This window comes from Pundamilia nyererei, unplaced genomic scaffold (genome assembly GCF_000239375.1).
Source record: "Pundamilia nyererei isolate P.nyererei 1_Seehausen unplaced genomic scaffold, PunNye1.0 scaffold00070, whole genome shotgun sequence".
NCBI classification, from domain to species: domain Eukaryota; kingdom Metazoa; phylum Chordata; class Actinopteri; order Cichliformes; family Cichlidae; genus Pundamilia; species Pundamilia nyererei.
In genome coordinates, this window is record NW_005187471.1 from 2,283,261 (window position 1) to 2,297,873 (window position 14,613).

Consider the following 14,613-nt stretch of genomic DNA (forward strand, 5'->3'; position numbering starts at 1 on the left):
ATCTCCAACCAGTGACATCCTCTGGTGAAGAATTATTACTGCAGTCATAACACGGGAGAGGAAAAATAAATGAACGCTTCCAAAAATAGCTCTCACCTTGTGACTAATATTGAACCACATTCGCACACACTTTGTTGTGTATCAGCAGCATTTGCGGTGCACTTTACTGCATGTGTGAAGCATGTATAAGCAAGGAAATGAGAAAATCACATTTTTTCGGCCACTCTTCTCTGGGTCGGGGGAGGAGGTCTGTTCTAATTCTGGCCAATCACAGAGACACATAAGGTTTTTTCCCCCCCTGTCTCCTGCTCAGTCACCAGGCTTGTCAGGCCCATTTGTTAGAATAATTATATGGCTGTTAACAGCAACCTTGCCTAAAATAAAACGAGTGCTGCATTGGTTCAAAGACACCACATAAAATGGCTGCTAAAGATTTTACCAGAAGATTTATTGCATTCATACATTGTTAGCGTGAACACAGGTGCTTCTTGGGGTAAATTCCCGTTAAGATTACAATCAGAGGAGGCCCGTGGGTTGTTTTTAATAGAGGTGTGCTGTGGAGTATCTCTGTACTCCCTCTCTCTGTTCAGAGTGAGCTGTGCTCCTCTGGTTTATTTTGAGGTGGTCTTATCACAGCTGTTGTAGCTGGTGGCAGCCTGTCCAAGCCCCTCGACACTCTTCCTTTTCTCCCTCTGGCCCTTGGTCCCGGTAAGACCCTGTTTGCTCCTTGCCCTGCTTCTTCAGGGATATTTAGGCTTTAATAGTTTAAAAGATTAACTCTTGTGCTTGGGATGTGTTTCAAAACGTCTTCTTTAACGTACTAATGAGTGCCTCTCTGAATTTGATGGATGCAATCTTCGCCAAGTTTGTTAGAGGCGAGAAGCTCTTGACGGCAGTGAGGCTAGTCTAGTCTGTGAATGCGTTTAGTAATATTTATGTTAAAGTAATGGCTCACTAAAGCCACAGTGTTACATACACTGTGTTAAAGGTAACTTTAACCTCCTAGAAATATACTGCGTGCCGACGGGGGTTGCTTATGTAACATTTGTGTTTTTATTGAATATTAATAGTTGAAAAACACGACTTTACTGCGCACAACCACTGACATCAATAAGAGTGGATAAGAAATAAATAAATAACGTGCCCATATTAAGAAGTTCTTAAAATAGCCTGTGGATCTGGAACAGGTGCCATGTGCTCAGCTTGTGAAAGCACAGGCAGCGTGAAGGCTGCACTAATTTTTATGCACATAAACAGGCTCTGGCTGCAAGCCCGTACAACGCAAGAGAAACGCAAGGACTCGATAGGGGATTATATTTATTATTCACTAATGAGCTTTAGTATTACTTTAAGTGATTATTGTTTTTGTCGTAAAAATGGCTGCCTGTCTTAACAGTAAATATAAGATGGTCTCAAAACCAAGAAAAACTCGGGCCACCATTCATTTCTTTGTTTTGCAAAAAATGGAAAAAACGAGTGCGTTGATTTACTGAAACGTGTCAAGATACACGGAAACAAAGAATTAAAAACAACGTTTGTACCATTATTCTTCAGCAGGAGTCTGAACTCTTAGTTTCTTTAACTACTCCTCTGGAATTTTTCTCCATCCTCATTGAAGGATGCAAATGCATCAAATGAAGGTCTACATACATCTCTCAGGTCCTGTGTCAGGTCTTTGCTGGACGTTTTCCTATTTCTAAGAAAATGACTCTCCTGGAGATATTTTTGTAGGCCTAGCACTTCTTTTGTCCTCCACCTGTCCAGTTTACTCAGAATTTTAAGTAAAAACTACTCGGCATGCTGAGATATGTTTTCAGCTAACAGCTCTTTGTCAATCACCTTATTGGTGTAAAGCTTATTGTCAAATTATTGTGTTATCTTTGGCTTTTTAAAAAAAATAGATTCGACGTAAGAAATGAGAACAAATTATGTGTTTTTGTGACAGGGTGCTAGTAACAAAGGGCCTAAAGATACAAATTAAAATCGATCTGTTCAAAGTTGTTTATTACAGTATATGTAAACACATTTGTTCACCCCTTGAGTCTTTCTTATACTTAAATGATTCTTGGGTCAGTTTTAAGTTGCTTAACAAACAACCCAATGAACGAAAAAGCAGCCAATGTCCAAAGAACTTGATGGTAGTGTTGAAGTTTGAGTCCATTTTTCTGCCGAGCCTTTACAGCAGGGTTACAGAGTTTTTACAGTCTTTTACCAAAGAATTATGTGTGTCTATTTACAAAAAATAATAATATCTGTTGATGTGTTGGGTCAGCCAATTCACTGAAAGACATTTACTTACTGTCTCTGTATGAAAATCAGGTGTGATTATTTATCTTGCTTCTCCTTTTCTTAATGGTTAACCATAACGCTGTGTTGCTGTACTGGAGAACATGAATGAAAAAGTCAATTATGACATCATTGTAAAGACCTGTGCTTTTTCTACTATGACAAAAAGTTCTGCAGAGATGAAGGTCTGTGCTGGAAATTCTCAAATCTGATTTGAGTTCATCAGATTTCTGATTGATTAATCAGTAAAATTAAGCTTCAAATAGCAAAGCTGGAATAACTAGGACCAAAATGGACACTCAGCGTGACTTTGGTTTTCTCCATGTTTACTACTTCACTAAACAGGAAAACACGAGTCTATCCTAAGCCTAATCCTTAGCCTCTTACACATGTACGGATTCCATTACAGAACCAACCATCTCCCTTTTGGAACTACCTCAGAAAAATGGAGGCTTGTCAGGAGAGTAAACGCTCACCCACGAGTCCTGAAGCATCGCCAGCCGAGGATCACCACATTGACCTGACAGAGGACCTGGGCCAACAGCTGGAGGACATCATTAGCACCTACCAGGCTGCCGAGATTCCAGCTGAGCCAGAGGACACGGAGGAGGTCACAGCCGTCAAAGAGGCAGAGACCCGCAAGGACCAGAAAATGGAGAAGAAGATGCTGAAAAATCTAGGTGTTGTGTGTGGTTTTGAAAAAACAAACAAAAAAAACAGTTTTAGTGATTTTATCTGAGGTGGGTTTGATTCAGTGAAGTCAGCAAAAGTCCAGGTTGTACTGAAAGTGATTGGTGTGTGATAGCAGAGCCGTAACGCGTGTAAATGCATCCATCTGCAACAGAGAGGGAGGTAAAATAGTATTTCCAAATGCCTTTTATAGTTTGTGTCATTCAGCTGCCAAGATGATTTTTCACAAGATGGACCAGCAGAGTTCTTGAAGTCCCAGAAAATCATCCAACAATAATTTCTGTATCAGTCTGTTTAAAACTGGCTTTATGGCAATGATTGATTTTTAAGGTTAAATTCTGTATGGCTGCTCAGGGAAGGAAGCTATGCTGTTGATGCAAAGTCTGAACAAACTCGATTCTCCGGAAGAGAAACTGCAGGCCATCATCAAGAAGCATGCCGAGCTGGTGAGTGGATAAAACAAAGGTGAAGAGAGCAAAAAAAGAAAATATATAGTAGCTCTCATCAAAGCTATGGTTTGTTTCTAGAGAAAAGATATAATCACTACTATGGGGCACTGTATGTGTGCTTTTGCAGCTGGAGGAGCATCGCAGTGATCAGAAGCAGATGAAAGTTCTCCAGAAGAAGCTTCTCCAAGTGATGAAGGAGAAGGACCAGCTGCAGGGCGAGCACAGCCGTGCAGTGCTGGCTCGCAGCAAACTGGAGGGGCTCTGCAGAGAGCTGCAAAGACATAACAAGACTTTAAAGGTAGCTCAACTCCAGACATCACTGCTTGAACAGTGTCTAATCAGAGATGCCGAAATCGCCATTTGCTGTTGAGCTATGGTGCCAGGTGGTCCCAGCATATTTTGTGCTCTACAGGATATGACATCACTGGCACTGAAAATCTGCTGTCATGTCAAAGCTCAAAGTTTGACCTATTCCACTGCCACCCTCAGAACTCCTGTTGTGAAGCCAAGTGTTGTTCAAAACAGCAGAACTTTAGCGATGATCCCTGATCAAATATGCATGTTTTTGCTTGCAGTGTAGCACGTTTTAGTCAAGATTGTTTTGGTGTGAGCTGCTCAGTTTCAGAGCTTTTTGATGCTTTAGCAACTATCACCTTTATAACAATCATAAGAACTGTGCAGACAACACTGCAGTTCAGTTTAAAGGGTTTGCATTCTCTCTTTTATAAGTTTAACATCATGGATGCTTCCTCTTGTACAGTGATACAGTTCCTTCATGAGCTTCCTGCATGGCTGCTAGCTGGAGCAATAGCAAATTATATAAATCAGTGGTGGTGCACAAGACAAACAAAACGGTTGAGCATTTATATGCATCTTGCAGTGCAGGTTTTAAAGCTAACACCCATGCTTGAATCGCAGGAGGAGACCCTGCAGAGGTGCAGAGAGGATGACCTAAAGAGGAAAGAGATCACCACCCATTTCCAGGGCACGCTCAGTGAGATTCAGGCCCAAATTGAGGAACACAGCAGCCGCAACACCAAACTGTGTCAGGAGAACGGCGCTCTTGCAGAAAAACTGAAGGGACTCATTTCACAATACGACCAGCGAGAGGCGGTATGGATCCTGCTACACTGTGAACACACACGGACACTTGCATAACATAACAGCAAAGCCAATTTGTACTCCCAGTGTACATGCATTATTAAAACTGGATAAACTGTTCTTGTGTAAACCTTCTCACATCTGTGCCCATGAATTATTTGCAGATTTCTCCCAGGTCTTACATTTATTAGTTACACTATTTCAGTTTTATGTAGCCAAAGGCTCCCAGAGCGAGAAATGAAACAGCTTTCTCTGTGAAAACGACTCATAAATCCACCTGAATGTCTTCCAGAACCTGGAAAAGGTTTTCAAGCACAGAGACCTGAAAGAAAAGCTGCTGGAAACCAAACTCGCGCAGGCAAACATGCTGCTGAAGGAAGCAGAGGAGAAGCATAAGCTGGAAAAAGACCATGTACGTTTTTTCGTTGTGCATTTTAATAAAAGATTTGTTGTAATAATCCCCTAATGCTCATTTTTCTTTACCATTTCAAAATCACACAGCTGCTGAAACAGGCAGCAGAATATAAACTGCAAGTGAAGGTCATGAAGGAGCAAGAGATCGATATGAAGGCCCAGGTATGGTATCAGGGCATCATGGGCAAAATTGGATCATTTTTCTACCTCCCTGGAGAAAAGTATAATGTTTTGTTACCATTCTTCCTCAGCTTGATATGTACTCCAAGAAGTTTGATGAATTCCAGGGCACAGTAACAAAGAGTACCAGTGTCTACAGCAGCTTCAAACAGGACATGGACAAAGTAAGTTTGGTTTTACAGAATATTTGAAGTCGGCTTCAGGAGATTAAATTATTGAGTTTTTCTGCAAAAAGATGATGACAAAGATGACAAAAATACAAATGAGAGGAAAGAATCCCATGAGCCTTTCAGTAACACTTCAAAAACTGACAAACCTTATAATCCTACACTTGCTCAGTTGCAGCTATTTTTAGAAGATACTTTGATTGTCTGCAGCATAACATGATTTTTTTTGTTGTTGTTGTGCAGATGGCCAAGAAAATGAAAAAGCTGGAGAAAGAGTGCCAGTCATGGAAGACTCGCTTTGATGGCTGCAATAAGAATCTTATTGACATGGTGGCAGATGTAAGAATTTTTTGTTGTTGTTTTAATTCATTAATACCCTCATACATAGATAGATTTTTAAAAAAATATGACCCACCAGGGAAAAAATTCAGTTTACCATAGGAAATTTTATACAATATGTTAAAAAATTTTTTTTACAGAAAGCAATCAAGGAAAAGGAGTTTGAGCTTCTCACCATCAAAAACCAGAAGCTTGAGAATCTGTGCAGGGCTTTGCAGGAAGAAAGGAAGAGTCTATATGCAAAGGTGCATGGAGCTGGCAGTCAACCAGAGGACAAGTCTGTTGATCCATCAGAGAAGGGGGGCTCTGAGAAGACACCTGAAGACCCAAATGAGAATCAGCCCATCCAGAATACTGCAGCACCTGCCCCTACCGGGACACCAACGCTCACAAGTCCGCTCACCGAGGAACTGGCTACACTGAAGGCTGAACAAGCCCTTCTGAAAGAGGTCGCCAGTTCTTTCACAATCTCTCACATTGCCCCTACAGAAACAGGCACAAGTCAATCACATGAACCCACCAAGGAGCCAGAGGAGAACCACATAGAGCAGAGCGAACACCAGGAAGTCCACGAAGATGGATACCAACAACAGAGAGATTTGGAAATGGAGTCAGTTGATTAATGTTGAAATCACTGTGAAAAGAAACCATGGTCATGTGAGATTCTTAGCAATAAAAATAAAAATGCTACATCTGTGTTGAGTGTCTGATCCTAGTGTAAAGACATTTAAAAGTGGGTTTATTTTAGTATGCAAATCTCCACCTAAAACTACACAGATTAAGATCTTCTTTAACAAACCAGAGCTTTTCCAACTACCCATTTTTTTCTCCAGTAACAGTTTTGTAAGACTCAGTTCGATACCACGAGACCCCTCCCAGCAGCCTCAGCCTATAGCAGCATATCTAAACGAATGTTCAGGCACATCTAATGTAGCTGTAACTTTAATCGTATATCAAAAAGGAAAGTTTTAAGTCCAATATTAAAAGTACAAATCCAAATACAAACTGGTTCTGGAATCACTCTGTAGAGAGTCTTGGCTTTAATTACTTGTGTTGTAATATCGCTGCGCTTCACCCAGTCTAGGACCTGATAGGATCTAGTGAGCATGGAAACTGTTACATAAGCAAACAAGATTGTATTTTTTCAGTATTAAGGTGGCTAGCTAAGGGCTAAGAGACAACAGAAATTCACAAGAAAACAAAAACTGAGTCCAAAGTTGAATGAATTTAACTACAAATTCACTAATTACTGATTACGTAAGCAAAATAATCAGTTTTTCTGGCCTTTGTTTCATACACATTCAGATGCATTTTGTTTCTGGCTTCATTTTTGTCTTCAGTAATTAAAAGGCATGGTCTATTGGGCCAACATCAAATGACTGGCCTGGGCATTGAAGAACATCCCATTTCTTTGCCATGATAAACTCTTGGGTTTCTCTTGGGTCATTATCCATTTGCCCTGTGAAACAGTATCTGATTAGTTTAGCAAAATCTGTCTGGAGAGCCCTTTACACTTTATAATTTATCTACTATTTCTATTAGCAGTCACATCGTTAACAAACAGAGGTGGCTAGTTCCATTGGGAGCCATACCATAATACTGACACTATCATGTTTGACAGATAATGTGATATTCTTTGGATCATGAGCTGTTTTTGTCCTTCTTCACACTTTTCTCTTCCCATCTTTTTGTGAAAAGGTAATATTAGTTTCATCTGCCCAAATATATATATATATTTTTCAGAACTGTTCAGACTCCTCACGAGTTTAATCTGTCCTTCCTGGTCTTGGGTTTGCTTTTCGTGTTGCTGAGCTGGTCACTGCATTCCTTCTCTGTACCAGATTGTTGATTTGGGCACTCCTACGTTTTCTCTCTCTGTCCCGGAAATGTTTATTTTGGTTTTCAGCTAATGTTGTCTCCTTCACTTCAATTGACATCACTATGGATACTGAGATGTCTACTAAATGTTCAGCACTTCAATTTCAGATCGTTTAGCTGCTTAGTTTGTCATGGAATAATGGAACAATGGATCTCACCTGCTCATTAAAAAAAAGTGTCCAATTACCCGTGAACACAATTATTAGTATCCTAATGTGATACTGTACCAAATCAGTGAACAGTTATAGCATAACTAAACGATAAAATGGGCTTGATGTCAAAGAATGTATTTTATTTTAGAATTTTATTTCCTTTCTTTCACCTTTCTGTTTTTTTTGGCTTTTATTTCAGTTTTGATTAAATGTTTTGTTACAAGTCATTTAAAACCTGCAAACAAACACTTGTGTCACAAATCAGTGACGTTCCCCTTTAAACTGAGCTTCAGTCAAAAATCTTTTGGCTCTAAACTTGGCCAGACTGGACTTTGAGAGAAAGCAGAGGCAGTTGTTACTGCAGTCCCCGATAAGAGGCTGGAGAGTTTAAAAGAAAAATGGCAGAACAACCAGATTCAACTGCAATTTCTTGTGCAAAAGCTCTCTCATCTTTTGTCGAAAAAGGAAAAGCTCTGCTGGACCTCGCTGAGAAGGAAAGCAGGGAAGGTAGGTCACACAAGTGTACATAAAAATAGACACCAGTCGTCAAACAATTTATGGACGTAGCATGAGCAGGGGTTGCAGAAGTCCTATCAATCGTTATACATAAAGAATCCTCTGAAACAGATGGTTAGCTGCTAACTTCATGCACTTTGTGACGCACAGGCTCGTGCCAAGAATTCGTCAGGCAGAAAATCCGCATAGAGCGTAAACAGTCACTGCTGGGTCTGATTGAAGCCGGTGCAACTCTGTACAACAGGTCTAAAGTCCCACCTTCAGTTTAACTAAGCAGCCTCTTCTGTTAAACCTTATTATATTTAATATTTTTAGCTAAAATATGTAATGAAGTGTTATATTTCAGGCCCATTTTTTCTGCTTCACAGCCTGTCTGTTAAACAAAAAAAGGATGCAGAGGATCTCTGGAGCAAAAATACAAAGTAAGAGCACAAAAATTCAACTTGTACAATGTATCGAGGTATTATCATCTAGATTACATGACAAAGGCCAAATCAGCTGTAGCTTGTGCTGTCACAATTGCTGTGCATCCACTCGCTGATTCACATAGTACAGTAAGTCACAGCCTTAATAAACTGACATGACCCCTGAAAACTATTCTGCATGATGTTCCCAGCTGTGCTGCTTTGAGAGAAGCTCTTCAGGACTTTAAAGAGCTCGAAGTGAGTTCTTTTAATACAAAATGTAAAATATTTTTAAAAAGCATACTCACCACGGTCGTTTTACGTAGTGCAGCCAATGTACCGCAGGTGCAGTGGGATGCCTTTCTACAGCGTTTGGATGATGAGTTACAACTGAGTCCTAAAATACACAATGTCGATCATCAATCAAAATGCATTTCACCAGATACGCCGCTCATCGATGCCAGAACTGGAGAGTGGGTTTGATGAAAGTCTTTAATGCTTCCACACTTATTAAAAAAGCGTAACAATGAACCTCATATATCTGCCAGTTTTTATGCGTCATTGGTGCTGTCTGCTTTGCACCTTTATATTTTACTGAGGCTTTGTGTTTGACAGAACAGTAACGCTGCAGAAATATCTTGGGAGAGGTAAGAAGATATTGCTGGTGTTAATCCGTCAGTTCTCCTGTCTGCTCTGCCGTCTACACGTTCAAGATCTGCAGAAGAATCAAGTAAACATCACACACCTAATAACAATGCTTAACCAAAAAAATGATTACCAAAGAGTTATAAGGTGAAAACTTTGCATATCTCAACATGCTGTGCAGTGTGTCTTTAAGGGAGGGAAACAGGGAGAAAGTGGTAACAGGTCTTGAGCCCAAATTTAAAAGTTTTGGGTCTAATTGTAATCAGTGTGTGTAGAGGAAATCATTAAAGAGGAAGTAGTGAGTATCTACAGTCATCCGTAATACACGACTCTATCATGATATGGGGCTGCATTTCAATCAGCGGTGTTGGGGTTCTTGTCAATAAATGGTATTATGAATGTAGAAAAGTATCATCAGATGTTGATACACCACGCAATAATGCCATCTGAAAGTCGTCCGATTGACAGTCATCCCAAAAACACTGCTAATGCAGTAAAAGTAAACATGGATAGATAGAAAAACACACAATGAAACATAATTAGGCATACACTGGCCTCCCCACATCCTGGACTCATTATTGAAGCAGTGTTTGATCATTCAGTTTAATCAAATTCAATAGTTTTATTTATATAGCACCAAAATCCCAACAATAGCCTCAAGGCTATCAGGCTCCCCCCCACCATTCTCTGTTAAGATACCAGAGAACGGAACAAAAGGCAGCAACATCCAAAGAAGAGTTTTGAATGCCCTAAGTTCAAAGTACACATGCTGTTTTTGCCCCATACACTGTGTTCCTATTTTCTTTTTTTCAGTAAACTGTTGGCTCAAGACTTCTGCACCATGGTGTATATGCAGTGTGATATTCTCATAAATATCCACAATCAGCTGGTCTCTAAAATCCCCCAGTACAGTATATAAAACTTACATATACTTTTATCTCTAATGTTACTTTGCAGAGTTCTCTGGATGCACACTCAGTACAAGTGGTGGTCATTTCGTTTGGCTGTCAGGAGGGAGCATCATACTGGGTAGACCAAACAGGCTGTCAGTACGACATGCTGCTGGATCCCAGTAGAAAGGTCAGGGGTCAACATCAGACAATACACATTTCAGTCTTTGATGAATAAATAAATTAACTCATTGTTTGGTATTGCAGATGTATAGTGCATTTGGTCTGGGAGCATCTCTGCAGAAAGTGTTAAACTTCGGTAACATGCTGATCTACTCTGAATATGTAGCGAACGATATGGAGTTTCCACGAGAACTTCCGTGGATTCAAGACGACATGTTTCAGGTCATCAGAATTCAATATGACTATTTTGTGCAACACATCTATCTATGTATTAATGAATTCTAAGAGGTGATAGAGAAATTCACTAAATTTTCACCACAAAGAAAGACTTTTAAGATTTATGAATCATTTCTCGTTACTGTCATTTGTTCCAGCTGGGAGGCAACTTTGTTTTGGACGAACATGGAAGGGTGTTGTTCTCTCACCGCTGCCAGAGTCCAATAGACCGACCCTCAGTGGAGGACATTTTATCTGCACAGTGAATATTAAAATCCTTCATGCACGGCATGACTTAATTAAAGGAAAAAAGAAACAGATGATGTCAGCTGATTCATTCTTTGTATCAAGTTAAGATAAATGTGATTATTAAGCCATCTTTGAAACGATAATTTTGTGAGAACTGCTTTAAAGGTATTACTTTTTTTTTTTATACAGTGCTGTGAAAAAGTATTTTCCACCTTTTAGATTTTTTCTTTTTTTCCTTATATGTCAAATGTATATCTTTCAGATCATGAAAAAAATGTCAGTACTGGGCAAAGATAACCCAAAGATAACCCCAAATAAAATTATTTTATTTATTAAGGGAAAAAAGTTATCCAAATCTACCTGTGAAAAAGTAATTGCCCTTAAACCTAATAACTGATTGTGCCACCCTTGGCAGCAATCAAGCGTTAGCAAGAACTGGCAATGAGTCTCTCACATCGCTGTGGAGGAATCTTGGCTGCTGCTCTTTGAAGAATTGTTTTAATTCAGCCACATTGTAGGATTTTCAAGCATGTACGGCCTCTTTGAGGTCATGCCACAGCATCTTAATCAGATTTAAGTTTGGATTTTGATAAGGTCACTCCAAGCCTTTATTTTAGTTTTGGTATTTTTTAGCCATTCAGATATCCTGCTGTATTAAGTGAATCAAGTGAGCTTGAACTTCAGTGTATAAACTGATGACTGGACATTCAGGACCTTCTGGTAGAGAGCAGAATTCACAATCAATTACAAAACGTAATGGAGGCACAAGCAGCAAACCAGCCAAAGAGACCAGATTCAGATTAAAAGTTTAAAGATAAGATGATGAAATAGGAAGTACATTAAATATGAAAACGTATGACAGACACAATATCACTGCACTGTCCCAGTTTTCCACTTGGAACTCTTGGATTGCATTAACACTACGGGTAACTTGCACATATGTCAAGGCATCTAAGTGTTTAACGACACACAGCCCTTTTAAATTACAGCTCCACAGTAAGAGTATGCATCCTAAACATGTCCGAAGTGCACATCTGTCACCCACTGACTGCATGTAATGCATTGTCACATGAAACAAAAAGTGCAAACTGCTGAGTGGTTGAAGTCCAACATCAGGTAATAATAACAAACTACAACTTATGGTTGGGTTTCCACAGTTTGCAATTGCTTACACAGCATTGCGAAAATGAGGTGATGCAGCACAGCCTCTATTCTAAGGTCTGAAGCCTCTTTTGTCCTTTGATAAGTGATAAAACCTGGTGTATAAATGAAGTCCATTTAAACATGGCATTTTACCTTAAAAAGCATACATTTTGCAGAAACAATAACTGTTTTCAACTTTAAAATCTGATGTTAAAACTGCTACTTCTCATATCTGAGTTTCAATCAATGATTAGAAAATGATGCAAGAAAAATTCTCGCCAAATTTGCAATAGCAGAAGAAGAGCAGTTCAAAAATATATCTTAACGATAAAAATCAAGATGAAGGCTGAAGGCAGAAAATGCACCTCTGCAGACATAAATCACAGGATCAAGCTTCATAATGCTGCATGTTTAATGACATAAGCCTGCGCAAAACCCTTGAAATGATGAGCAGTAAACTCAAGAGTTATAAAAAGAAGCAGGCCTTTGATCAAGACTCTTCTTAGACATCTTCAGACTAGAACTGCTTAAGAGACCCATCATTTTAAGACAGTCCTTAATCACCAGAGATGGCAAACGTGGACAAACTCATCATGCAGATATGAGACTTTGGGCCATTCCAGAGGAAGATTGCCACACTTGATAGTTTTCGCTTTTGTACTTGTTGGAGTTGTTTTCTTAGGCCACACTCTGGATCACTGGTGCTGGAGTCATGGATCTGAGGGCCTCTGGGAGGAATGTGGATGGAGTGATGTCAAGGTGCGGGACGTGACCATTCCCCACTCAGAACAGTCTGGATCTTTCAGCCGTTGTGAGAGATTTGCAGTGGAATGGAGCGAAAGCCAAAAGAAATATGATGAACTTGACTGGCAGCGGATTTCTAATGCAACCCAGACGGTGGCGTGCGAAAGCAGATGGGTGTTAACCGCACTACTATTGTTTTAAAGGTAAATGGTCATTTTTTTTCCTATTTCTCCAATGATGTCATAGTATGATGCCATATATCGTTAAATTGATTTTACAGCTGTTGTAATTGAGCTCATGGGTTGCGTTTGCATTAGACTGATTCATGTTTTGACTACTTGAGAAGAAACTCATTGCATCACATGTAATATTCATGTGATGTTGTGTAACTCTGGAACATGACCTAATCTGTCCTGCAGCTAAAAATAAAACAAGTGAGCCATGTTACCATGAGAGTTTTAAAGAAATCCATTTTCAGTTGTGAAAAGAAGTCTTTTCCTGGATCTAAACTTTCCAATATTGCCCCCCTTGCTATTCTCGTCACACACATTTGTTTGTGTTCTTTGGTTTTTACTAGGTTTATTTTACTGTTATAGTGATGAAATCACAAAGAAAAACAGTGTTAATCTTTGTGTTTCTTGGAATTCCTTCCCACCTAGTTTTTAGATCCTGGCTCGCCGACATGAATCAAGTTTCCCTGGCATGTGGATTTTTCATTGGAACTTTTCTGACAGGTTACCCAGCTGTCAGGTTATAATAAACCTATGACAATAGGTGCACCAATGACAACACATTTTTTTCTTTTCACCAACAAATCAATTTAAGCATACCCCTCTAACTCATTGACCCTAGATGACGTCACCGACTGATTCATGGACCTTTTTGATTGCTTGTTTAGCATTTTAGTCATTTCATCACTCTTTTAAAACAAGATATCAAATCACTGAGGATATAAAGTAGCAACTTACAGGGTAGCAATGCGTAATCTTTCCTTGGATTGTCATCTGATTTACTTTAAATTGGAAAATAATTTATAAAATGATCATGATTTTGTACTAAGTAGGGCTTAAAACTAGCGATTCCAACTATAATCTCATAATCAAAATGAATAGTGACATATCAAATCAAGTGAAAACTACACAATGATTTCTTGTACATTTTTATACTTTTATTTTTTAACTAGAGAACCCCCTGTTGGCCACTAGATAGAATGGAGGTTTAAGGAGCCCTATTCTTAGACTTAGCAGCTATCTATCCATCTTTTACACTAGGTTGTTGGCTGCGAAAGATCAAATCTACCCTTTGATGATTAATTTAGCATATTTTGTCACATATTGTCTCCTTTGTTGTGTTAGACTGATCCGCTTTCAATGTTCTGCTAAAACATGTTATTTTCTTTATGTAGTGATTGAGTTCTTTGGGTCCAACAACAGGAAATTTGTGGCCATGGTGATTTGAACTTCCTACTCTATTGGCATGGTTATCCTGCCTGGCTGGTCTGGCTTACTTCCTGTCCTCCTGGAAGACTCTGCAGCTGGCCATGAGTCTTCTTTGCATCCTGTTTATCTCAAACCATTGGTATGAATATAATTTTCCTTCAATGTGACACATTCAATGCTTAATCTTCACTTCATATTCACGCTGAGTCCAATAGTAAGTTGTGTTATGTTTGTTAAAAGGATCCACACTGGTTGTTTTCACAACAAAGAACTACGGAGGCCATGAAAGTTGCTGCAAACAATGCTAAATGCAATGGGAAATGTTTACCACATGATCTACCAGAGGTATGACAACATTTTTGAACAACTGTATAATCTTATTAACATAGGAGATGCAATTTACAAATGGAATATTTTAACAGTCTATTAAAATGTTTTTAGATCATTCATTAGGAGTAAAAGAAGGAAGTACACCCAATTATGTCAATTATGGACTTGTTCAGGACACCAAATATAAGAAAAAACACT

The 14,613-nt window shown here is 39.2% G+C and overlaps 3 protein-coding genes and 1 pseudogene across 4 annotated transcripts in view; all 4 read left to right on the top strand.

The window, feature by feature from the left end:
- Positions 1-587: 587 nt before the first annotated feature.
- On the top strand, positions 588-6,323 carry txlnbb (taxilin beta b). Its single transcript, XM_005736699.1, has 10 exons — positions 588-708; positions 2,696-2,966; positions 3,331-3,422; positions 3,553-3,723; positions 4,344-4,538; positions 4,819-4,938; positions 5,028-5,102; positions 5,192-5,284; positions 5,531-5,626; positions 5,767-6,323. Exons 2-10 carry the CDS (start codon positions 2,732-2,734, stop codon positions 6,247-6,249), a joined length of 1,560 nt encoding a protein of 519 aa, XP_005736756.1. The 5' UTR covers positions 588-708; positions 2,696-2,731; the 3' UTR covers positions 6,250-6,323.
- Positions 6,324-8,499: 2,176 nt separating this feature from the next.
- Positions 8,500-10,878, top strand: LOC102213398 (prostamide/prostaglandin F synthase-like). Its single transcript, XM_005736787.1, has 7 exons — positions 8,500-8,594; positions 8,789-8,834; positions 8,922-9,049; positions 9,192-9,306; positions 10,179-10,301; positions 10,379-10,516; positions 10,669-10,878. Exons 1-7 carry the CDS (start codon positions 8,500-8,502, stop codon positions 10,774-10,776), a joined length of 753 nt encoding a protein of 250 aa, XP_005736844.1. The 3' UTR covers positions 10,777-10,878.
- A 1,043-nt stretch (positions 10,879-11,921) lies between these two features.
- LOC102216244 (solute carrier family 22 member 2-like) lies at positions 11,922-13,468 on the top strand (annotated as a pseudogene).
- Positions 13,469-14,008: 540 nt separating this feature from the next.
- Positions 14,009-14,613, top strand: part of afdnb (afadin, adherens junction formation factor b) — a 17,992-nt gene continuing 17,387 nt past the window's right edge. For both annotated transcript variants that reach the window (XM_005736701.2, XM_005736702.2), the window contains exons 1-2: positions 14,009-14,224; positions 14,326-14,430. In XM_005736701.2, coding sequence (XP_005736758.1) covers positions 14,123-14,224; positions 14,326-14,430 — 207 coding nt within the window. In that variant the 5' untranslated portion in view covers positions 14,009-14,122. The remainder of the gene's footprint in view (positions 14,225-14,325; positions 14,431-14,613) is intronic.